The 27,050-nt window shown below is 40.1% G+C and overlaps 1 protein-coding gene across 3 annotated transcripts in view; it reads right to left on the bottom strand.

Annotated features, from left to right (window-relative positions):
- Window positions 1-27,050, bottom strand: part of LOC125708550 (rootletin-like) — a 112,704-nt gene that overhangs the window by 82,649 nt on the left and 3,005 nt on the right. For all 3 annotated transcript variants that reach the window (XM_048976160.1, XM_048976161.1, XM_048976162.1), the window contains 2 exons: window positions 12,879-13,046; window positions 12,168-12,287 (listed from right to left, as the gene is read on the bottom strand). In XM_048976160.1, the coding sequence (XP_048832117.1) occupies window positions 12,168-12,287; window positions 12,879-13,046 (288 nt within the window). The remainder of the gene's footprint in view (window positions 1-12,167; window positions 12,288-12,878; window positions 13,047-27,050) is intronic.

Below are 27,050 nucleotides of genomic sequence, written 5' to 3'. Positions count from 1 at the left end.
AGGGCGCGAGTGTGTCTGTGTGTGTTTGGGGACGGGGGCGGGGGGGGGTGGGAGTTAAAAAAAGAAAAACAATTTGCATGTTGCACAAGCATAATACTTCTCCAAAAGCCAAACAGGCCATGTGAGTCAGGCTTCCCTTTGAATTCGGGGGAATCATAAAAGTTTTAATTACAATATGATCTGAATATCCATAGGAAAATCCCAGAAGTCAACATAGAGTGGCTTAAAGGAAATGACCGGATCAGATTATCCAACAGGAACATCCAAACACAAGATCCTCGGAGTGATGTTAGTGGGGTGGCATCCTTCCCCATATAGGAATGAAATTGGTAGGCCTACTATGCAATTCATAAAGCCCAGGCAGTGTGCACACATTTTTCACCTTCAATTTTATTTTTTCATTAGTCTTGGAGCCACAAAGCAGATTCAATTAGGTTTTCTGATTGGGGTACTGGCATTCTGTTAGGTCACCCAAAGGTTAAATAATTCAGCGCTACAAACATGATTATGCTACTGTAGCATTTGATCAAACACACCGTTTATCATACAAGCCGTCTCAGTTTTGAAGTCTCGAAATAATGACATTTTTGAGATTCCTCTGCAGGTAATTGGCGGGGTATTTTATATCTTCGATGGCTTAACTACCATCATTTCACATTAAATAAATTCATAAGGAGAAGACGCGGAAGCACCATGGGGCTTACATTACAGAGGCACAACGGCCCCGAAAGCCTGGGGAACGCGCTAAATCACTTTTACGCGAGGAAGACAACATGTGCGGCGGATAACTTTGGCTTTTTACAAGCTCGAGGCACATAATTAGCATCCTAAAAATTCCAAGTTTGGTGTCAACTCCCAGCTGTAATTTAAAGGTTGGGTACAAGCGCACCCTGAATCATATCTAAATCCAAGGAGTGCATTTGCATATATCTGTACAGCAATCTAATAATTAAGCAGACCGTAAAGCTTCAGAATGATGTGACTGCTACTTTGCAACACATACAAAAAAAAAAATGTAGACCTGGCACATCAACGACCTAGAAATTAGCTATGCGTTCAGCGTGGATGTGGCTGATTTTGTTTCTGTAAAGACATGCGCTGCACAAACCAGATGTATATTTAAATATAGAATTGGCACCGCATAAACTGCAGGAACCCTGCAACGTTAATTTCCTGTGCCTTCCCTCTCGTGCCCTTAGAAGCCGAATTCCTCCCGCCTTCAATGATTGGTACAACACATATGCGATGACAACAGATTTCCAAACAACAAGGGATAGGTGAAATCCTGAATAATGTATGAGGGACTTTAATATTTGGAGTGATGCTTGTCAATCACCATCCTCTCAATCAAGGAGACAGTACGGATCATTTCCATTTCAATTATTGGTTATTCAAGTCTGAGACACAGCTGAAGTATTCTGGGTAACCAGTCAATCTATGTATTTGTAAGAGATCCCAGGCTGTACTTCAATTACAGCATGAATAAAAATACACCAGAACTCTGAACACTGCACACTAATTCAACTTATAGATTTAATATCTGTATTTACATGCCAACATTACTGAGCAAACAAGCTCATTTAAAAGTTCATATGCTAATGTGTGACATTTAAAGCAAACTTTACACGAGAGGAGGACATACAGCAATGGATTTTGATTCTTTTCATGTCCCTGAACTTATGCATCTTCAATATTTATAACTTTAAAACCATGACACCTTTGCAAAAGAATATAAGGTGAAAGGAGGACAGTCTGATTGTGCATTCAGTAGTTTTTGGAAGGGAAAAAAACATTTCCATCAGAATTTTTATACCGAAAGGGGCAGGCATGAATAGTTTGACAAAGAAAGAAACTAGAAGTTTTACTCTACAACCCGAGAATTCCAAAATGTGCTTTTTAAACCCTTATATTTGATTTTGTTTTATAATTACCGCCTTAATCTTAATTATAGTCAGGTACAAACTGGACCCCCCAGTGAAGACCAACAGAGGCAGTTCAGCAGGGTGGCCTCTGAGCGTAACACCCAACTTGTCCCACTCCTGTATCCTCTGCTCCCAAGTCAGAAGCTACAGCTAAGTAACCATAAAGCAGGCTCTCAAATCACAAAAAAAAAAACATTTTCCCAATCATTTTTTTGTAATTATTTTGCACCCAATGTGCCCACAATGCCAGACGCATGCAAAATAGCAGCAAATGTCAGAATGCTGGTCACAGGGGTTGCGGTATTTAGCAAGGTCCATCGCAAACCTATTATTTGTCTATTATATGTCCATTAAATAACATCAATAAAAGACTATTGTCATTATTGTTCTTATTATTCCAGAGTGTTGACCAGAAAGATAGAGATATTTTAATTATTAAAAAGGAACACATTTCAGATCTGCTGCTAGAGTCACAGACAGTGGTCGATTCACTATCTTGGACCTGATTTTGTACCTCAGACCTGAGTTCAGCCTCCTCGCATTTGCTTCTCCGTGTCTCCTGAATGCTCTCTGCTCCAAGCTGCGAGTTTACACACAAAAGAAAACCACAATGCCAACCAATTGGACCTCACTTAAGAAACCTTGATGATCGATCTGCAAAGCAGAGGCTGAACAGGAGCCCGGTTCTCCAGTATGGTGTTCAAACTGCTCATTCATTAAAAGATGCTCTTTCTTATTGATTTCGGCTTAAGTAATGAGAAAGCTTATCCAAAAATCTTTAGCATTTGGGTTCGAGTTAAGGAAATCGATGCAACCATTTCCCATTTTAACAGCATATGTGAATTTTATGTACAAAAGACAAGACAAATCCAAAATCAGATAAAATCAATAAGCTTTGTCAATATAACATAAAGCTGATAAATGGCATTTTTAGGCAATTAAAGTGAGCTGTAAACATGCAAAGGCTAATCAATTCAGATGTATATCTATTATCAGTAGTTAAACACAGATTTAAAATATCCATACAGCCATAATTCTATTCTAAACGTCTCAAAGGCCACATTTACGGATATGCTACAAAAGTGCATTAAAATCTTATGGCCTCGACTTTAGCTTAATAAAAACATAACAGTGCAGTACATTTTTTGATGTCAAGTGTTTCTCAGATGTTTTAAGTAAATAGATTGGAAGGCTTGAATTTAATATGTTTGTTTTTTTAAACAGAAGTTAGATTCGGATCAAGGTGCAAAGCGTATTTGGAGAAGTCCATGACTTAGCAGCGGCAGAGCGAGTGGCTGCTCGCTGCAGGATAGTAAACTTCCATGACATTTCCTGACTAGAAACATTGCAGGTGTCCACGTCTACATTCCCCTCCAAGCGTAAGAAATTACGCAAGGGAAAAACAAATGATTTACAAAGACTTTAAAAAATCCATTTCAGAAAGAGCTGGCATATCTTAAGTTCCAGTGCCAAAAGTTGGTGCTTCTTTTTGGGAGATTTTCAGTCGTTAACTCTGAAGCCTGTGAGTTTCGAGTTAAGAAAGTTAAAAAAACTACAAAAGAAATGATTTCCCAGAGGGATCCACGTGCTTATTAATATTCACCAGATCCTGATTTTACATCTGTGGCATGTTTAGTCTCTGATGTGCCGTATTATCTGCCATCTGTGGAATTCACACCATCTACATATGCAATAACCACATAAAAATCTATTAATAATAACCAAGGGAAAATTCTTTCTCAGATAATTTAAAGCGCTATCGAAGATTTTGAGAATTCCATACTGCCGTTTGTTCGTCGCGTTTTCAAGTTCTCCAGTCACAATTCTGTCTTACAGAGGTGGTTTAATCACGCGTACAAAATAACTAGCTTCTCTGTTCGTGAAGCATGACATTTCAATTGTGCAGCCAATAAACGCATTACATGAAGAGTGCTGAAATGATTTACTATCTGGAAAGCCTGACGACCAAGGTTACCATGGTGAGCTACCTTTTCCACGTCTACAAGGTCAAGTGAGAATGACCTATCAGTGTACAAACCTCAGTTTCACACATAATAATATGTTTTCAAAGAACAGATTGTTGCTTCCATGAATTCTCATTACTAATATTTCCAGTTTTATGCAGTAAAAAATATACTATTGTGCATATACATTTACTCCAATGAAGTCCAATGCATCACTGATAATACAGACAATTATTTGATTAACAGAATTGTAGGAGGATCTGCAAAAAAGTGGGTAATAACAAAACAGCTTTGGCAGCTCAGATTTTGTCCATTCTTACCTTTTCGGAGCTATATGCTTCCCTGCCTCCTGATGAAAAAATGCACAGCATAACCTCAGTTTTATATAGTTACAGCATTTAATTTTTATTTGACTGTATTGTATTTTTAAGTGAAAATATAGAATATGCTACTGCAAAAAGCAGAGAGAAATGGAAGAAAGTGGTTCATTAGTTTGGAATTAAGTGAAATTATTTATTGTTATGGTTCAAACCCATGTAAAGCCCATTAAACAAATTATCACATATTTTTTAAAAAATGTAAAAATTGAAGTGTTTCACAAGAAGCACAATCCCTGATAAAGGTATTCTTGGTCTTTTAGAAATGCCTCCCAGAAAAGGTCTGAAGGATCTGAAGTCAGAATGTTCTGTGCATAATGTTTAAAGGCAACATGAGAGATCACACAGTCTCTATGAGGAAAAAACAGGCAAAAGTGATGAACGCTGCTTGGATACTCACAAATACACACAATTACTACCACATACTTTACATGTAAGCATGTATCAATACAGTATACCTGCTACAGGGTCACAGGTTTTATTATAATTATTGTTGCTATTGTTGTTGTTGTTGCTATTGTTGTTATTACTAGCGAATATTAAAATGCTTAAAAGGTTACCAAAAAATTACATTAAAAAATACTACTACAAAATGCTGAATAGATGTATCATGAAGATTTCAAATTATAATTCTGAAATATAGAAGAATTCTGTAAAAATGGATTCAATATGATAAATACGGAAGTCTACCGAGAAAAAAAAAAATCATGAAGCATTCCATTGTTTTTCCGGGACTGTGATATAATTAATTCATCCCTAAACGATTCAATCCATTCTTATTCATCCCAGACAAACAATAACCTAAAACACATGAACTATTTATGACAAGAACACAAATAATGACTCTCTACTTAGGTAAAGATCAGTTTCTCCAAGAATGGAAAACACAATAAGGATTTGCCTGCGGCTTCTTGAACAAAATAATAATCTGCTTCTCCAATGGTAAGCACACTGCGAAACGGTTGCTCTGTGGTTTAAAATAGGCTGAAATTACACCCTCTTGCCAAAAAGATTTACTTATGTCCTAGGGCTTGTCATGGGCTGAAAGAAATATGTTCTTTTTTCACAAATTACATCTTAAAAATAACTCAGCAGACACATTCAAATAATTAAAGCAACCACATGAGATGAGAGATGCTGTTTGTACTACAGCCAACTGAGGGACGAACTTTTTAACATTCTCTAGTCAACTGTAAATCTTGCTAAATATACAAGAAAAAAATATGTAAGCAGAGCTACAATACTTAAAGTCAATGGGCTCTCGCACCAATGTACTGTTTTATTACTCCTATTTTTTTTCCCATTACAACCACATTTATCCATTTAGGGGATTAACAGTTTCAGACAATATTTTTCAGCTGGGTGTCTTACAGGAGTAAACTGGGTCAAGTACTCCACCCATGAGTACCACAAGAGACCCCCCCCTGGGATTGGAACTGGAAGCATTAAGGTCACAAATTCCATCCAAGAGGGACAGGGGGAAAAAAGAACTAAATTAACAGTAACTTACCTCAAAGAATAGCAAGAGTTGTATTGAAATAAACCAGATATTCAACAAATATTTCTGGGGGGAAAAAAGCTGCCTTCACACTACGCCAAGACATGTGAAACAGTTACTGTTTTTTTTATTATATATTTCTAAAGATGCAGCGCAAAGCTACATGGCAGGTGCGGATTTGTCAAAGCCGGCATGTGACTGTCTATTTCGATCTGGTGAAGGGCAAGGAAGAGCGTCTGCGATGGGAAACCTGCTGGTAAATCAGACTCATGCCTCATGACAACTTTGTCTGTTGTACCCTAATGCTGTGTGTGTTCTTGGGAGTCACATGACCTTCTGTAGCCATATTCCCAGGGCTCCCACAGGGTGATTCACGCAATGCACAAAGCCTGTGTGACACAACAGGAAGTGACATCATCAGAAACGTTTTCCACCGATACTGAAGCTGGCTTCCTCTGTCCTTCGCTACAACAAAGCCATTTTGTTTCTCCACAGATTTTATTACCCCTTTAATGTGCAAAACCAAATTTAAAGGCTACACTGCAAACCACACGGGTGTCTTTGTTCCACATGTAACCAGCGCTCGACCCCGAGCTCTCTCTTGCAAATGCTCTTTCTGAAGAACTGCGGGCCACGGAACTACATCAAAAAGCCTTCAATCTATCCATTCCATCCATCGGAAACAGCGCGTTTCAGAAGGTATAAACCAAGAATGTAGGATAAACTCCACAATCAGAAAGTCACATAAAAATATTCATATACGTAAGATGCATTTATGTATTGTATATGAAACGTGCAGTAATGCATATAAATTTTATATTTAGAAGCAGATCCTGCAGCCCCGTGACCCGGCACAGGACAAGTGGGAATGGAAAATGGATGGATGGATGGATGGATGTAATGAAGAATTCAATGTTTAAAGCTTTAACAATAATCAGCTATTAAAAAAGAAAGAAAGAAACAAACAAATGAATAATAATAATAAATAAAAACAAGGCTCAAGGAGCTACTGGTTTCTTTATTTATGAAGCAGAGTAAAAGCAGATCGATTCTGAAGAAAGAAATTCTCAAAAATGTCTTTTTCTCTCCATGCCTAAATTAACAACACAATGCATTGAACACGCAATCTGTCTTCATCAATGTCAATACATCAAATGCCAGTATAAATGACGTATTCCAATGAAAAGCCTGTGTGATTATACTTTTCCCTAAGGAGACACTTGTGGTAATTTTTGTTGGCATCTTATCTCAGAGATGGACAATTGAATAGCCCAGAATTGCAGGTACACTATGCATGCACATACAGAAACACACACACGCACACACACACACACACACACAATAATTAGGGTTAGAAAAAACACAAACACCGCAGACCATAATGGGACGTGGAAAAGTACAGTATGAATTAAGTTTAACATACCAATGTTAACGTTTTATGCAGAAAACCGCAAAATGCAGCCAATCAATGGCACAAATCATTGTCAACTATTGCCATCTCCGACAATTATCGATGTTATAGATTAGTTGTTGCAGCCCTACTCATAATTGCTAATTATCCCACTTCATTATAGGTCACTCAACCCATAACTCCTACATCAACTAGCGAGTGTAGAAGACCTTCGCCATCCTTTCTCCGCCACCCGCTACTAGCCACTTTGTGGACTTCGTCGAGTGACATTACGCGCCTGACAGCAAGCAGTTTGATTCTACTCAGAGCCCCACTGTGAGCTCCAGGTCAACAGTGGATGCTAATCCAGATCTCTACGGCGGGAAGTGCCTTGGTTGACTGCTAGGCTACACTGGAGAGGCCTACAAAGACATCATTTGAAAGTGCTCCTGAGTAATGCAGCTGAAGGTTAGTCAAATTAACACAGACGGATGAGCAAGAAGGAGATACTACAAAGTCATGCGGGATTTTGGATGCGAAAAGCAGGAACGAACAATCCCTGCAACATTTTACGGCGAAAAAGTCACAAATCTATTACAAGTTACTGTCGAACCATTGCCAATATGAAACTGAACTGCAAAAACATCACGGATGCACTTCCTCAAATTATCTACCCTTTCAATAACTTTAATTAATCTACCTTATACTGGCACACACAAAATTTATTTTTGCATCCTGTTCTGATGACTCAATGGTTTGCTGAATTTCGAACGATGCCCAATTTGAAGATGAATATTTTAGATAATTAAAACTTTCAGTAATAAAATTTTAAAGCTGTGGCACTTTAAAAATCCAACTCAGGGTCCAGATTGCTAGGACTGCCAACATCAAGGTGACTTCCCTAAGCACGGTCTGCCTGACCCAGTTTTCTGCTTGGAAGGATGTTGTGACCTTCCATAGGGAGCGTCTTGATGTTACTGTTCACCATCCACTTCATAATTATTGGCCAAACTGTTAAAAATAAAAACAGAATTCACATTTGAGGTCCTACTTCCAATTCTGCTATTGCTACAGCTAACCAACATCATCTCTGGGAAACTTTGACGGCTCTTTAATTTTCTCATGGTTGAATCCCAGGTTCAGAATTTCCTACCAAACCCAAAGACGCTGTAAATAAAGGTGCAATTACATGTGAGGCCATTGTTACTTTGGCCAGAGCCTGGACAGATGGCTCCTGTTACCTGGGAATGTAATTTCGAGAACCTGAACTGATTAATATTTACCGTGGCAAGGGGTCTAAACACTCATGCAATCAAATCTGTTTCAATTACTTTTAAATAAAAACAGATGCAACAGATCGAAAGATGATTTCTTATTTATGATTACAGAGTCTAAGGCAATAATTAAAAAAAAAAATCAAAAACTACTGTGGATTGGGCATCTACCTTTGACAGCCACACGTACACCTACTGCACTGGAATGCAAAGCATCCTTTATTTTTCCCAGCCTGCACAAGCCACAGCACCTTCCAGCATCACACTGACATTACGGCATGCGGCACATCCCAGAAACCCACAGAGAGTTGCACCCCGACGCCATGACACCAGCAAGCGCAAGGCGATATCAGCAAATATGCAAATGTGATTAGCTCTCCCAACAGAGCACATTAGAGGCAGATTTGTTTTTGGTTTTTTTTTGGTAAACAGATTATGCGGAGGAGAAGGTGCATCTGTTTCCCTGTGCCTTGAACGCTGGTGGGGATTTGGAACTATGCCATGCACTGGCAGTCGAGGGGGGGAGGGGCAACTGAAAGGCAAGCTCACCAGAAAACATCATAGAACCCCGCATTATTGAGTAATTAGGACAACAGCCCCCCAACCTCTTCCCAGGAGTAACCAGGGCTGTCTAATACATTGTTTGGAATATCCAGTTCCAAGCAACTGTAAATAGGTAAGATGGATTCATTCTGTCACCTTCCACAGACAGATACACGGAGAAGGAGAGAAAAACAGAGGACGACAGAGATATGCTGACACATAAACACCCAAAATATCCTAAATGAGCTGATGACTAATAGTTCTACTCACTTTCTGTACAAGTACCATGTTTCACCATGGGGTGCTAATTAGGCCAACGCTGACACTCTCCACACTCTGCTGATTTGCTGTGGAGTCGTCATCTTGTACTGAGAAAAAGGTTTTGGTGAATAAATACAACAGGCAAGAAGCCTGGGCAGCATGCGACAGAGACCAGTAACCTTTGGGATTGTTCAGACTTTTTTCAAACAAGGTGAAGTTGATGGATCTTCTAAACTCTCTCTCTCTCGCTCGTCTTCAGTTAACATTACAAAATTGTGGATGTAATTTTATTCAGTTTTAATGAATATAAACCATGCATAACTACTGTTCTGTAAATGTGGAATATTCTGAGAATAGCTGTGTATGGTAATTACTTATATTCACTAGCTAGGGACAGAAAGCAGTGGTATTTACTACCACTCAAACCACAAATTTGCATCTGAGTCCCAAGGTCACTACAAACAGTTACTTCACTAAATATCAAATAAGTGCATTCCTTATTTAGGAGATGCCGAAGCAGCATTCTACACAGCAGATAGCTAGCTGCAATCTGCTGACTCTACTCGCTAGCTATTTAATGTAGTTTTAGAAACATCAGAGAAGACTTTTTGAGCAAGACCCCGGAAATAACAAACCTGCCCCTGGTAACAGAAACAAAACAGCACACTATAACAAGCACCGTGCACATTTTACCTAAAGAAACAAATCGAAATAAATTGACTGTTACGTAATAATGTAGATTCTTCATTCACCTGCTGCTCATGACAGAAATTGAGCCGAAATTGAGACCGTGATATATAACATCGCATGAATCCATCTGCATTTACACGAATGGGTCTAGAATTTACGTAGTAAAATCATACTGTTTTTTGAAGTATATCTTAAGATTTTAAGCTTCCATTTAAACATTCAGTGTTGCGTAAATAGCACTATGTGTGATATACTGCCAGTTCTGGGATATAAATATAAATGCAACTGAAAACCTTTGAAATTTCACTTTTGTATTTTTGGCTACATTTTAAAAACAGAAGCCTGTTTCCCTTGCTTTGATTGCAACACGTGCGGCTTAAGCAGAAACACGGCAGGCTTTCAAGAGACCCTGACACCCTGTTGAGGTTAACAACATTATTCGAGGAATCGGCATATTTAATTAAGCTCCCTGATAAGGGTAAGTACTGTTTATTCAATTTGCTCCATTTTGTAGCTGGCGCGGATTCAATGGAAATCACTGAAGCAGATGGAGACTGTGTGAAAAACAATTAACGGACGCTTATGAATTCACCAAAACAGATGCTAACAATCAGTTGGGTTTTCAAACGAGACCTCTTCAGGTTCATTACAATTAGTCTATACCCGGACGGGGCGGCTGCGTGTGCCAACTGTGCTACACGTGGATCATCTCATAGCAAAGTTGCTGGGGTAGCTAGCTACACTTAATGAATCTCCACCGACGGCAATGTGAATTTTTATAATGCAGTTACATTTAGTTACAAGACACATTTCCTTCTAAGCCAGAAGCTATTGGACTAATAAATTATTCATCTTCACTTTACAAATGTACATTAATTAATTAGAAGGATTAATATATTAAACATTGGAGGGAGGAAGAAGACCTTCCGATTAATATTCACACGATTGTGTTTCAACAATTTGAAAACAGTATTTTTTTTAATAAGAGTTGCAATGAAAAGCATAAAATTTTAATCCATCTTGATCTGAGTATGAAAAAAGAGTGATCAGATTCATCTTCACTGTAGACTCTGACGTGTGTTAAAACATTCATATGAAGCTCCGTGTAATAATTACAAAATAATGCATCTGTGGTTTTCAAAAGAAAATGAATCTTATCGTTTGTGTTTATTGACCTCTGTCTGCCTGTAAAGAATACCTCAGTCTAGTCTGGTTGTTGCTGAAACCAACAACGCACAATAAAAACAACGAAAAAAAACTGTGACTTCACATCAAGTACTTCAATCTGTTGGTTTCAAAGAAGAAACATGTGAAGAGGTCTGGTTTCTTAGTAACTAAGTCATCTTCATTGGATATATTCATAGCAGACCTATTCCGAATAAAACTAACCGCTAACGTGTGTCCTTGCATTTGCACTTTAATACTTAACATTCGAATAAAATTGCAATAGTTTCCTTTATTATTCATATTTGTGCATTCAATTGTAGTGAAGTGCATTTCACATTGGTAAATCTTGAATTAGCAAATTTTCGCTTTTGTCTTACAATTCTGATACGCTGCTGTTCCTACGTCCTCAGGCTGGGTTGATGTTCTTTGAATTCCTTGGCAACTGTCCAGCTCTCCAGGTTTGAGTGGAAAAAAATGTAAATACACCCCCCACCCCCCCCAGGAAAGAGTCTGACTCCAACTGTCAGTATTGTGATGCTCGCTCAGAAGGCTCTGTCACTATTACTTCCACCCAAACCATAATTTTGTGTGAAATTCCATCCAGTCACGCCGTAACATGGTACTCATTAACACAGTTACGCAACCCCAAGGCGGCGGTAAAAATAAAAAAATAAATAAATAAATGAATGAATGAATGAATGAATGAATGAATGAATGAATGAAAATCTCTCAGCGCCGCCCTGACATGAATTATTAGGCTGCACCCACCGCTACAGGTGAGCAGGTGCTGCTTCCAGCATATTCCACCATTTATTTCATGTCAGCTCCGCGATAAATAATTTCGGGAGGGGGGGGCAGGGGGGTTGCTGCACTGTTTTCACGGCAGTTTTCGCCCTTCTCCCGGATGTCAGCCACCCGTACGGGGGCCGTGTCTCTGCGACGCAAACTGGAATGAACGGACAGTAACGGCTGCAGTGGGGGGGTATATATTAATGACCTCCCCCATCCACATGTCATGAAGTGACAGTGGAAATAAAGCAGGAAGACAGAGGCTGCTGTGAGGCGGCCAGCTGAGACTAACCTGGGCCGTCAGCTCCGCCACCTCCTTCGCCAGCCGTCTGCGTGACTTGAGAGGGGCCTGGCCCCGGACCTCCTCCACAGTGGCTGTCTCTCCTCCTAGGTTCCCAACCTCCTCCTGCAGCTAGACAAGGTACAAATTTTTATGTATTCCCATTTCTTAGGCAGAATAAATGCAAGGAATCCTTTCATAATCATTTCAGCAATTAGCATAGTCTGTAAAATGCTGTAAAACGCTATGGCGCGGGGCTGGAGCTGGGGGGTGCCTGAGCACCTGCCCCTTTTGCTTGAATGAATGAAAGTGCCCCCCTCACCCCCAAAATGTTCCAAGTGGCCTTTTTTAATAATTTACTGAAAATCATGCTAAATCACGTACCCCCTTCCACCAAACGCCCCCACTCCTGGCCAGAAAAACGTAGTGGTCGGCCACACCCCCCTGTTTGAGCATGTATTCCACAAAAACTTTGTGCATGTCACTGCAAAACTGGTGGCCATGATCTGTGCACGTGCTCCCTGTGACAAACTGGGCATTCCTGCTGAGGTGGAGACTGCTGTTACGATTAATGTCCCAAGTTGCTTGGTCTGATTCTCTTTATGTATATCCCGGCCAGAACACCACTTAAGGCCCATGGATCCTGATGAATGCTTATTTATTATTTTAATTCCAGTGCAACATCCTTTCTCCAGGCCTCACATACACCTGCCCAGTAATCACCTTATTCTGTGCTGCCCTTCCATCTCTCCGAGTGATCCGAAGCTCAGCTCTCGACATTCCGGCTTCGATATCTCCATCTGCTATCTTGCTCTCTTCCTCCATTCCTGCATTATGAAGAGAGCCCTGCTTGCTCCGTAGAATCACAACACTGTCTTCCCTTCCAGACAACTGAAAGATAAAACAGACGTCCAAAGATTTTTAGGGTCAGTGATCAAATGCATCAGGCGTGGCATGCCAAATCAGATAAACAGGCCTTTAAGAGTTACTAACTAGTTTACTAGTTTTAATGATTAAATCTAGCATGTTTTACAGCATGGGAAATGTAGCTGTCAAAAGTTTCTCTAAAACAAAAATAAACAATAAATAAATTATATCAGGAATTAGGAGGGTGGGGTGGTTTAAGGACATAAAATAGGGTTTCTCCTGTAACCTGCTTCATTTGTAGAGGTATAACTCATAAACACTAAGAGAGCATAGTTCCTAATTTGGTATGGGGAGCAGAAAAACTTATTTTCAAACATTTTAATACTTCTAACCTCCAGGACAGAAGTGCTTCTGTTATGTGCATGTGCAGAGGGCATCGTTTAATACGTAACACGTGTGGATGTCACGACAGCAGCAGCGGGCAATATCATCATAACCATGACCACGGCTAAAAGCTAAGCTGTCTCCCCGTGGTTAAGAAAAACACCGCAGCTCTCTCCTACTCTGCACACTTTCAAGTAAACTTCTCTTAATTTCCTCTTTGAGATCTCAAATAATCCCGTCTTCGGCCTTCGACTGAGACCTACGATTATCGACATGCGGCTCCATAGTGTCGTCTGGCTTATGGCTGCAGGGAAGATAACCAGTGGAATATTAACAACTTCAAAAGAAAAGCCCTTAAAAGCCCTTTAAAACATCCTATGTTAAATATTATGAAGAAGAACTGAATATTATTCTAGAGAATTAATTCAATGATAAAACTAACTGCTGCAGGCAAAAAAAAATACAGTATAAGTAAAACATAACTACATAACTGAAGATTATGTATGACAATAAAATTAGCAATACCCAAAGTGGGGAGGGGGAAAAGTATTTAAAAAAAAAAAAAAAAAAACTTAAAAGAAATACCCGTTTAGGAAATGTATTAATGATTAAACACAATAAAATCTGCAAACAAAGTATACTATCTGCAACCAGTTGTCAAGTGAACAACAACCTCACTAAGTAACACAATGAGGATAAGAAAATGGACGTTACTATATAATTTTGTTTTGTTTTATAAATCTGGAAAATCTTAAAACACAGAACTGGCCATCTGTAATTTTATGGCAAGGGAAAAAAATACCCACATACAGACAATATGGTTAAATATAAATTCCGGAGTCAACCGCTCACTCTTCAGGCTGGAAATCTGCATTGGCAGGAAAAAAATGTACAAAAATTCAGAAAAGAACTCATTAGCTCGTACAAAGATAGCTCAGACCTATGTCTACAGGCGGTAGTGTAAGGGCGGCGGCTGAAAGACTGCAATCAGTCAGGGGAGCCAACTCTCCTGTTGCTCATCAGAGGAGACAAGGAAGGAACGTAGCAATGAGAATTGGACAGACTTGGGATTTTGGGAGAGACTGTGACAGGGCACAGCAACAATGGGGCCGTAAGTGGCAATAGCTTAGGGGAGTTTGCAGCTGTCAAAGTCTCAGATAATTCCGGAGACATTTCGGCAGTGCTAAGACAAAACAGCTTCCCTAATAGGCATGACAAGCTTCTGGACACTTAGAGCTGAGATGAGATTCTCAATTAGCCGCTTAGCGGTTTTGGCTAGGCAGGTGTGAAACACAGAGGCATGTGTCTGAATATATTAAAAATATATATTGTTCCTTAAGGATTCAGAGGAAAAGGTGATGTGGATCCTTTGTTTGCTAGCTGGCTAGCCCCAGCCATGAATTTCTTGTTTTGGATGATCTACACATCGAACGAAAAACAGACACGTGATCACATGCAGGCCTACCCGCGGTGTCCCAGCAAAAAGCCAGCGTCTCATCTCAGAGGCACAAACAAAGAAAAGGCAAGGCCAGCAATTTACAGGCTTCAGTATAAATATGGCATTAAAAGGAGGAGCAAATTATGTATCTCACCAATCAGCCGTCTGCCGTGTCATTTTTTATTTTTTTTTTTAATGTCTCGATACCACAGCAGAATTCTGCATTGACAGCAGTTTTTTTCATTAAGAGGCATGTGACATTTGTCAAGGGGGGGGGGGGGGGGGGGAACATCACGGGGACAAAGGCATCTTTGTACGGACTTCCTGCCGTCAACGCCGATCCGGTCATGCGCTACAAAGGTGATTTCCTGTGAAGGGCGGCTCACCGCAGAGGAGGGTCCACTGGGCTGGGCTCCCGAAGCCCCTTGCCGTTGTTCACAGGGGGAAGCAGGTCGCTAACAGGCAAACGTCCTCCAGGGGGCGGTGATGGGGGTTGGGAAAGCGTGCACAAATTGCTGCTCCGAGGCACCGACACCCAGGGGGTGCCCATTTACCCTATCACTTCAGACGCATGTGCGGATGCCCCCTCCCAACTGCATCACACCGCCGTCCCGGCCGCACTGCTTTACACGTTGCCTAGCTAGCCTGACATACAATTAGAGATTGATCGTCTCATGCATATCTTAGCGAGAATATTACAGAGTTAGACAGTAATTGCAACCAGAAACGTCCTAAAATTCAAGGACACGATACTCCGTTTCTGGCTATTTCTCTTAACCCTAAATATTAATCCCATGCTTAATGCGTGGAATATTACTATTAGTGCAAAATAGCCTTAATATTTCAAAGCGACAAATACATTAAATGTCCTTCTTCATATTTGCTGGCGGAAAATTGCGGCAGGCAATCTTAATACATATGCGAGCAGGTATCACGTTTAAATGATATTGCTGTATTTTTTCATGTTATAAGTTAATATATAGGCCTCATTTCACAACAGTCATCTGTTTTGTAGTATAAAATGAAGCCCATGCACTAAGATAAAATTAGAACACTTTATAAATTACATTATGTCAGGCTGACAAATGGTAGGACCTGTTACATTTAGCAACTAAGTATCTTAATGATCATTCAGCATTCATACGGTTGGAAGGGAAGTCAGCCTTGCTTTGCTGGCTACAAAACAGCCTCTCGATTTTTCATACTGTCATTCTGCTCTATTAGCAAAGCCTAACACAATTACTTATGAATATGCAGTAATAACATGCAAATCGTCCCCCCCCCCCCCCCACCCATTGCCCCCAGGCAGTGGTCCCTCCCTTTCTAAACCCAATTCTTTCTACATCATTACAGCAGCTTGGCATCATTCATCAGAATTGTATTTATAAAAAAAATAATAATCACATGACCAGGCCTTATTGCGTCGGCTTAGCGACCGTAACCGTCAGCGCCCATCAAGGGCCTGGCGACGACAGCGATGTTAACCACACCGTCCCAGAGCCCTGCCACCACGCCACTTGTACGCGTCTCCCCAGGGTGATGTTAGACACTACATTTGCGCCCGCCAGAACAATTAACCCCTCCGTTAATTAGCGGGGAAAAATGTCAGGCGCACAGATGGTACGAGCTGGCATTCAGCCATCCCGCCAACTGCCCACCCCACCCCCCATGCCCGCCCGCGGCCGACAGCTGCTCAGCCACGCCCCCGCCGCGCCAGCAGATGTCAAAACTTTGCAGCAGAGGACTTCAGAGGCGGGGCGGGGGGTGGGCACGTGCGTGTATGGGGGTGGGCTCTTTCGTGCTCACAGGCAGTGCCAGCTTCTGAGTACGGAAAAAAGCAGCCCGTCATGACACGTGTGGTGCACGGGGCCCCAAGGGCAGATTACAATCCACGCCATGTTACCCATAAACTTTGCTGTTATCACACACATTGTTGCATTAGGTTCTGTCGACAGAGGTACTAATCAATGGCCCCGCAGCTTAAAATATAAATATTAATTTATTAATAAATAAATATTTATTAAATAGTAAATATTTTTATCATCATTATTCAGAATTATAATTTTTACACATTATCATGCATTATTCATTTTTACTACAAATGAAATTGTTTATATTTTTTGTCCATGCAGGCATGTTTTATTTTTTTCTTATAAAAGATCTTGAAATTCCATATACGTGCCATTAATTAAAATATTGACTAATCTACCTGAATTGGTACTGAGCTTTCCATCAAACACTTTAGGTCATCACTGTTAAACCATTTTAAAAGTGCTATGCTGGTCTGATATCACATTACAGCTTTCTTCTGCATGCGAGCGCGACAGACCGCTGCAGAGGATGAGGCGACAGCCGTGGGATTTCCTAAATCACTAGTGACGGCAGGCCTGGGTCGCCACCCGCACTCCCTGGTCACCGTGTAGTATATCGATTTGTTTGCTGCACTAATAGGAGGGTGGGCTCGCGCAAAGCAAGGGCCTGAAACAAGTCAATACAGGAAAATCGGATGGTTTAAGCCAGAATGTCCCTGCCGGAAAAGTAAGTGTGATTGGGGGGGGGGATTTCAGGTGGGAGATCGGTACTGATGTGCAGCATTGAGTCTATATATAATTATAGTTCACACTAATTCATACTTATACTATGTAGCATACTTATTTAATCATTTCTATGCATATATAGGTATAGATATTTTATTATATAGATTTTAGAAATAACTACACAGTTAGCATTTAGTTAAAAAGCACAACGAAAATAAAATGAAATATTAAGGGAAAAAAGATCCTGTTTACTAAAAAGGATCTATTTTACATCCAATGAAACTGTATTACAAACAAAACAAAAAAAACTCCACAAAGCAGCGATATTAATAAAAAGGGGCTGATTTCTGACTGATTCCGCTTGTGTTAAAATATATAAATAAACATATGCGTAAACAAAGCAATCACAAACAAGAAAATAGATGAAAGACTCCAAACTTTGTCACCTACCACAGTGATAGCACCCCCGGGGGTAATTTCAGTCTGCTCCTTTTATAGCCAACCCCAGTGGCACGTTGCTGACTAAGTTTTTATATTTTCATCATTAAATTTCTCCCCAATCTCTTTAAGTGGAGTTTGTCTGAACAAACTCCAGGGCCAGCTGTGAAAAAATAAGTACAGGACAAGTCAAGAAAAAATTTGAAAATAAAATAAAAAAATAATAATGATGATAATAATAATAATATATAAAATGTGCATGCCGTGGCATATTTTGCCGATACCTGTGAGGAGATCGGCTGCATGTGGCAGCACATATTGCTTTGAACGTACACCCCCCCAGAGGATCGCTCCTGTGCCCCGGGCGAGTTAAGAAATGCCTCGGCATCTCTCATTAGCCCCATGGGGGGGGGGTGGGGGGCAGATCTAAAGCCAGGAAAAGTTTTCCCAGACGGAGTCGAGCATGGCCACGCAGATGAATGAAGATACTGACTGAAATGGGCTTCCTCACTGATTCCTTGTAGTTTGGTTACATATTCACTGAAATGACAAGATTCCCAGAACAGCTACTGGGAAGACAGGATGGAAACTGGACCCGGCAGAACCAAAATATTCATGTGTTGTGATGCTGAGACATCAGTACAGGAGGGGGGGGGGGGGGAACTTCCACTCCCCCCCCCTCGATGTGAAGCTCTACCACTTACGCCTGTTCATGGGAACCTGAAGGCTGTGAGAACCCCCCCAGAGAAGTGGTGCTTAAGTCGGCTGCTGAAACCTGTGGCAAAGAAAGATAAGAGCTTGGTGCTCCGCTGTCATGCAGAACGCAACGGCCCAGCTGGACACCGCGGTGCCGGCGGGCTCATTACCGCATGCGGGATGGAGCAGAGCAGAAGTTACACCGCATTACAGCTGGGTGACAAATCAACACATAGCAAAACACGCATGCGTCAGCTATGCGAAGGCTGTTCCGTCGGCACTGCTCTCTGCAGTCATTAAAATACAGGACATGACTAATATTCTTAAAGTATTCTAAAGCAGCAGTTAAAGTACTTATTTGTTTCACATATATACAGTTCTCCACAAGATCACTTTATGCACAAATGATGATAAATCTCATGTAAACCTGACAATACCGTACTTTTCCAAGAACAATCGATTGGAGTTTGAGATGCCTGACATTTTTTTTTTTTTATTAAATACTCATACTCATATATAAATACTCATATATAACAACACGGGCTCAGGATAACCTGCTGTAACCGTTTTCCTTGTTCACCAACCTATGGCTATCCCTGCAACCTCTGGGGCTGCAAGGTCCCGGTTCCAAAAGAACAAGCTACTCCTCGCCAATGGACAACAAAGATCCAGAGAGAGGCTGGGGAATGGCCTGTCCAGGAGCACCTTGGTATGGAGGGGGTGGGTCAACACAGTGCAGCAGCAGGAAATGTGCAAGGCCTGGGATCAATGTCTCATACTGACACTGGAAGTCAGGCCGGAAGCATCAGCCCAACTCGCCGCAAGTGATGGTCCAGAGGGAAAGAATTATAAAATAAAAAAAAAACAAACAAACATAGTAGCGGCCAGGAAGCCCGGGATCACAGGCCAGGAAACAGAGGCGTTAAAGGAGAGAAATTAAATACTATCCGGTTGATGCTGTTGCCGGATGTTAAAAACAGAGAGCAGAATCGATTTAAATTTTAAAAAAGGGTTTATGGTCGATATAAAAGGTCGGTAGCACTTGTTCTCAAAGTTTTTCGTCCCAAGGACGTGAACGGCCTGTGCGAGTGATATATGGCGAGAGGAAAGTTTTTCATCCCGAGGAAGTGAACGGCCTGTGCAGGTGATATACGGTGAAAGGAGCCGTTGAAGCAAATGGCGATAGGGGTCACTCAGGGAAAAGAAAATCAATGTGGATGTTAATTACTCACAGGTCAAGTCACAGTGGTATCAAGACTATTTTTCTTCATGACCTGTTTCGGGTGCCCTTTCAGCCAAGTGTGTGCCCCCCGCCACCCCTACCACCTCCTCCCACTCCGTCTCTCCTTGTCAACCCCCCTCCCCCCACCACCCGAATCTGCTCAGCTCCCTGTGTTTTCTTTGTCGTCCTAACAACTTCTTCCCCCGCAGCCATTCTGGCCTGAAACGCCCAGCGCTACCAGGACATGCTGCTCGACCCGAAAAGAAACCGGACGTTCCCTGCCTCCCCCCCCATGCAAAAAGCGAGCTTCCCGTTGAGGTTGTTCTTTCACCTGCACCGATGCTCGACGTTCCTTTTCTCAGAAGTAAAAATAGGGACTGATGTCATGTCACAGGCATTTCGTGTAGGACGCACGTTGACAATTCTCCCGCTCATTTTTTCCCCAGAAAATAATAATAAAATTCATCTGCGAGAAATACAAGGCAATTTTAAATGCATCTCGAAAGATAGTTCAACAGGACTGGCACTGGCATGAGTTTGTTTAGTTCTTTTGCACTGTTATACAACAGGAAACTGACGACATTCTATATTCTATACGATTTCTTCATTTAGCTACTTTAACAGCAGCATCCGGTTTTGAGATTTGCGTTTGCATTTGATATTTGAAAGGAAAAGCAGCCCAGAGTTCCAAACGCCATTAGCACCAACTGCACTGAAGCACCATGCCTTATATGCCTGTTGTAAATAATAGAAAAAACACCAAGCTGATGCGTGTGCGTGAGATTCTGCTGAATGTGCATAAAGCCAATTAAGAGGGACAAGCCAGCTGTAGGAAAGCTGCTCGTTCAGCCCAGAGAGTTACTATTATTACTGCTCAAAGGAGCTGGGGGCAGCTTCCGCAGGAAAATGCATTGAGGGAAATTAGATTGAAAAACAAACAAACAAACAAACAAATAAATAAATAACAAGGTTTTGGACTGAGCCATTGTTGATTAACAGACTAAATGCTAGTGTGGTCTCCTGCCAGGGAAGGTGGCACAGAAGAAAATCTTTGAAAAACAGCAACGGGGAAAAACAACGACCGAAAATTAATTCAATACATCATCCCCTCTGAAACCCAGTCTAAACCTTAATATAAGCTAATTATGCTTATCGGGGTCTGTTTGTGCTGTGTTCACTGTTCTCACTAATTATGGCAAGAAAAACAGTGCTGTTTAAAATCTACTTATCAAAGGCATTTGTTCGTTTCTGCTTTCACTTCTTGGAAAACATAACCAACGTACTAAGGAGCAAAACGCATAACGAGAGAATTAACAAAGCACAGGTGTATGAAATATTTACTGAAATGTTCACATCAATTTCAGAATTGACTCACCATGATTCTCAGTCTACACATGATGTTACAGCGTAATCAGATTGTAATCCAAAAGTGCTGTTTTTTTTTTGTTTATCTGAATGTATGTTCTTTCCACTTATTTCACAGTTATAACAGAATTCACCAATCTACGACTCACTCTGGAGCTGAAAAGGATCTATTATGCATTAATTATGCACACAGAAACTGGACAATGAAATTTTTAAAAAGATCAAATCAATTTATGCAACACTAAACATTATTCATGAACAAAGAGTGAACATTTTGTCAAAAATAATACTTAGGTAGCAGCACAAATTGGACTGTATTCATCACAATTAACCCCAAGTTTTAATTATGACCATCGAAAAAGTTATGCCGATTATTATAACTTTTATTAACTCTGCATGTGACAGTGGTTGTTATAATACTGCATTAAATTATTTAAATAAATCCACCGAAAGAAAAAGATTATAAATAATACAAATATAAAAACATTAGTTGATTAACTAAGTATGGGAAACCAGGGTTGTAACTCACTAGCAGGTCTGAGAATGTCCTGAATAAGGTTCCATTTATGACCGGTCAATGCGGCTTTCAGGGTTTATGGAAACACACACAATTAATGGTAATGAGTTTTTTGAAGGTTATGACCACGCTAAACTAATTTGTTAGAAGAACGTCTAAAGCCAGCCCCGAACACTACTCCATCATCTGAGCTGAAGATGGGGGGGGGAGGGGGGGGTAAAAAAGGAAACGAAAACCATAACGGTAATGGTCAAGTAGCCCACAAAGTAGTGATAGCCCCCCCCCTCCCCTCCCACATCACTTGGCCCACAAAGAAGCGATAGGTCACCCACATCACTTTCCATAATTGTTGTTTTGTGAATCACTATAAAATATCAAAGAATAATGTGCAAGGACATGAAAGCACACATCCCTATTTCGGAATTCCCCTCTAAATTTCGCTGTCCAGCCAGGTCTTGCCCTCGATCTAGGCCTCCAGCTACAATCTGCATTTCACTCAGTAACCAATTGAAAACACTTTAGTTATCTGACTAACTACCAGGTGATGGACTAAAAACCAAATGCAGACTAGCTGGAGTATGAGATGAGATGAATTAACTTTCAATGAAAATACAGATGTGAAAATGTAAGGCTCTGTGAAATAAGATGGATGGAGACCATTTAATAGTGTTGGGTCCAAAAAGTACAAAATAATTGCCAAGTACAAATCTAGACTTAGGTTTCCTTTCAACCAACCAGTTGAGTATGAAGAATCACAGAGTATTGAACTGGTTGGTTGAAACAAAACCTCGGTCTGGATTTGTACTTTTTGGACCTGAACTTCTCACCTCTGTTTTTAATGGATTACTTTTGTGAGTAACTTCCCCAACACTGCTGTGTAAGCATACAGTCAGATTACCTTTATTTTGTTGTATATGTCCTAAGAGATTCCAGATCAAGTTCATTTTAGAAGTATAACACACTGATTGTTTCTGCAGCATATTAACAAGATGCTAACAAGTAGATCATCAAAACCTACGAACAACAGGCACCTCACATGGAAAATCACCGGACCTGAACCACGACCACGACCACTTCGCTGTGTCTGCAGCATTCCGATCATAGTGTTAGGTCTGTCAAAGACCGTTTATTCTAGCGCATTTAAGCACTGAACATTTCTACAATAGAAAACACCAGGACATCTAAAAAGTTGCCTGAAACAGTGCCATTGCAAGCATTTCAAGTCAAAATCCCCTTAGTGGGGGTCTTTCTACACCCCCCTGGCTTTTTCCGAATACCTTATATTCCCAATAACCTTTCCCTTTAAAAGGATACTGAGTTTTTTAAGTTATAAAAAAGGTCTAATTGAGATTGCATATGAAAAGCACCTTCATGGGCTTTTTGAGGGGTGGCGGGGTTCCCTTCCAGGTGGTAATTTAGCCCCGTTTATCCAGGTGGGGGTGAGATGGCAGTCTGTGTTATTTTATCATGCACAAATCCCCTCATTCTTTCACAGTATCAGTGCTGAAAGAATAAAATACCACGCACACTAAAAAGCTCCCCACGGCCCATCCTGCTAATGCACTCTCTTCTTAATGATAAACAAAAAAAGGTTCTCATCATTTGGGATCGATATTGTCAAAGCCATCACTCGCAATATAATTAACGCGCTGCTGATTCAATTAAACGTGTATAAAGTGACTTTTATACAGCCTAGTGAAAATGTAGTCTCACCGCACCAGCGATCTGCAGTCCTCACCAAACCCCTAATTAATTACAATTAATTAGACTGTTAATTCAATTTTGACCATAATTTGACCTATCCTGACATTTACCAATTATTTTGAGATATTGCAAGTACTGGAGAAGGAAAAAAAACTTCGAATAATATAGTGCCAAAAGTAATTGCAATAAATAAAATATTTAACCATTAGATTACTTAATAGATCACAAGCGCTTAAATAATTAAGTGACTGACTAATCCTATTAAATTTGCAATACTGGGGGGCGGGGGGGGGGGGGCAAAGTTGTACCAAAGTTAGTGCATTTCAAAGTTTATATAGCATTATTGCTATGGAATCAGTAACTTTTATTATGAGTAACATCCAGATCATTATTCTTAAGCAGCTATGCATCATGAATTAAGTTGCGCAGAACAAAAGCTAGCGCACGGTGGGAGGCTGCACCCTCATTTATAGGTGTCCATCTTGAGAGGGACGCCACTCTGATCCCAGTACACTGATCCCACATACAGGATGCCACCATCTGCTGTCCAGGCCTGATATATTAACATGGGTTTACAGGGGCACACAACTACATATGTAAGTTTGCCCTTATTGCTGACCTTACAATGCACTTAGTATCTTGTACTTGAATAATGCTGTCTCTGCTACTACAAGCAATTTATTCTAACTAACGACCGTCAGCCGTTCATAAATCAGCGTTAGATCCTCTTTTTTCCACTGAGCTGGTGATTTCTTGCCAAACGCAGATAGAGACCACATTCAGAATCCTAACCTTGTATTGACACCTGTATTGATTTTAATTACTCTAATTAGTTCATTATTTCAAAAATCAAACAACGCATTTATTACATGGCTCCCAATAGTGGCATATGATTAGGGAGTTAATACGGTAATGAAGCAGATCAATTATCGCTCAGAATGAAGTAATTATCTCTGTCTCACACACATGGTTCATGTCCCGGTCCCCGAAGTCACCATGACCCAATGGACCACGGTCGCAGACAGGCTTGTCATGTCCCATAGTTCTATCTTAAAGGCTCAAGAGAAGCTTTTTTTTTGTTCAATCACAGCAGTTCAGCTTACAAAGTATACCTTACCCAACGCCACAATGTCATCCATGGTCCTCAACACCACATCATGCTCCTACATGCTGGAGGCAGCTTTTCACGGCCCGTCCATGGATGATAATTACTCAAGGTCACATTTATTTGTTTACTTTGAAATGTCACAGTTAGGCCACACCCCTACATCATGACCGATCTGATCCGCAGCAACAGTGTCCTGCGTTTCTCAGCTGCTATCAAGGACAGCATATGGTTTGAGACCTTGATGATGACCTATGTGGTCATCCTGGATAAGGATACCTTCTAACCTTTCATATCAAGTGCAAATCACTTGCAGAAATTATGGTTATACAGTACCAGTCAAAACTTTGGACACACCTACCCATCCAAAGGTTTATTTGTAGAATTCTCTACATTTTAGAATACTTGTAAAGACATCAAAACTATAAATTAATAAATATGCACTGGCCAAAAAAATCTATTTTTTGAGAGTGGGGTAGCTATGCAGGTTGAAAATCAGAAGGTTGCTGAGTCAAATCCCATGGTCAATGTGATCCCACCACTGGGTCCTTGAACAAGGCCCTTATCCCCAATCGTATATCCTGTATATGGAAAAGGAGAAACATTAGGTTGATGGCTGGAAAAATAAAAGATTCTGGTCCTCAATCTACAAAAATAAGTTCATATGAAAGTATGTAAACCTGAAAATTCAAAGAAAATTCTGTTCTAAAATGAATATCTGCTGTTTAGTATTTTATCTATTAAGATACAGCTCATAATTCCACATTATAGATATTTGAACAACAGGGTTTTTACTGAAACAATTAAGGTTAAGGGAATAACATCAGAACCTTCCCAGAAGATGACAATGTTTTGATTTTCAGTTCCCATCCAGGCACAGAATAAAGGTCTGTTCTTTGTTTTATGGTTAAAAATAATTACAACTTTTTTGTTTTTTTAAGAGAGTTGACTCCGCTAGATCTCCACATAAGACAATATTGCCCTTCATATCCAAGTTCTCAACTCCATCAACTATGTCAAAAGTGTCCTCTAGAAAACACATCTGGTGGCTCAGATGCATAAGGACTGTATACGGTGTTTAAGGATTAAGTCTGCATCCCGGCCGTCTGTTTGTTCCAGGTGTGCTCTTTAAAAGTGCCTTCGAGCAAAACAACCTGTTCACTACAGCAGCTTATTACAATAGCACTACTGGCCCCACATTGAGATGAAACCCAGGAAAGTATAATTCTTGCACGCTTTTTTGTTATGCTTAAAACCCAAAATCAGAGCAAACTGGATTGTGCAGGACCGGCCTTGGAGAAAGCTCAATCAGCTATATTACACTGGGTCTATCGAAACCAGGAAACCAGCAATGCACGCAAGAGGTAAGAGGATTCTCCCTTATAGTATGTTCGTAAATGCAAACCACAGTAAACCAACACTTGGTGTTGCCTTTCAAAATAACGCATTTGAAAATACTGATGGTTAAATAAAAAAATTACAACATTGTATTAGTGTCTCATATTACCAACTGCAGTGTGTTCTTTGTAGTTTCAAGAGGTACCAAAGTAGCTTTTAATCCACTGAATCGGATTCATTTACAATTATAGTCATTATAATAATGTTTACCAGCCAGGGGACAATGTGATATGCTTCAGAAGCAGTCAACCACCGTTGCTGACTCCAATCTAATTCTTGCGACTCTAGCTACCAAAGAGAGATGTAAACAAACCTGCTTCACTGATGAATAACTCGAAATAGAGTGCACTATCCAATAAACTCTGCAGTAATATAATAACGGCCTCATTTATCTTAAGCTCTAAAACTTAGTTTTCGTTGAGCCCTACGTAGGCTGTCATTCATTTCTATATCGTTAATGAAAATACAAGATTTTTTTTTGACAATTTAGCAATGACCAAATGCTGACTATCAGCAGAAATTTTCGATATGCACTAATATTTTATGCATTTAGAAAACCATTTTATTTACACACTGAACATTTACCACTCAGGAGTAAATAATTTAATGTGAGTAATAAATTATTAAACAACTATCAGCACAAAGAAACAAATCATACTTCTATGCTGGAAGTTGCATTTGCAGGATACAGGTTGGACAGTGGCTCATGATAATACTGCACATCAAAAACATAGAGCTTTTGTTACTGATATGGTTCACAGAAAACATATCACCTCTTTTCATAAATATTTCACAAATATTTAAACACAAACATCTACTACTAAAGACACAGGCAAGAACCTTAAATGCATTCATCGTAAAACTGCTTTGAAAATTCTAAAAACCTAAAAAAAAACATATCTGTATATGAGTGATATATTAAAAGACGATGTAAGTAAATATCTGACCATATGTAAAGACTTATGCTTAAAAATCTCACATCTTTTTGATAATAATTTTCTCTTCAATATTTTCCCCCATCAGAAAATATAGAGTTTATTACAAGCATACATATTTGCCTTCTTGCAGTCTAAATGCCTTACAATTAGATTATATTTCTTTAAATCTACTGAAAATATCTTTGCACGGCACTGATTGATAATGCTTCCTTTGTCTTTAGACTAGCATGGTTATCTCCCATCATGTGTGTTTAATCTAGCGCCAAGACTTTAAATATGCTTTTTA

This window comes from Brienomyrus brachyistius, chromosome 15 (assembly GCF_023856365.1).
Source record: "Brienomyrus brachyistius isolate T26 chromosome 15, BBRACH_0.4, whole genome shotgun sequence".
NCBI classification, from domain to species: domain Eukaryota; kingdom Metazoa; phylum Chordata; class Actinopteri; order Osteoglossiformes; family Mormyridae; genus Brienomyrus; species Brienomyrus brachyistius.
Note: the sequence above shows the minus strand (reverse complement) of the source record. Positions and strands in the feature narration are given on the sequence as shown.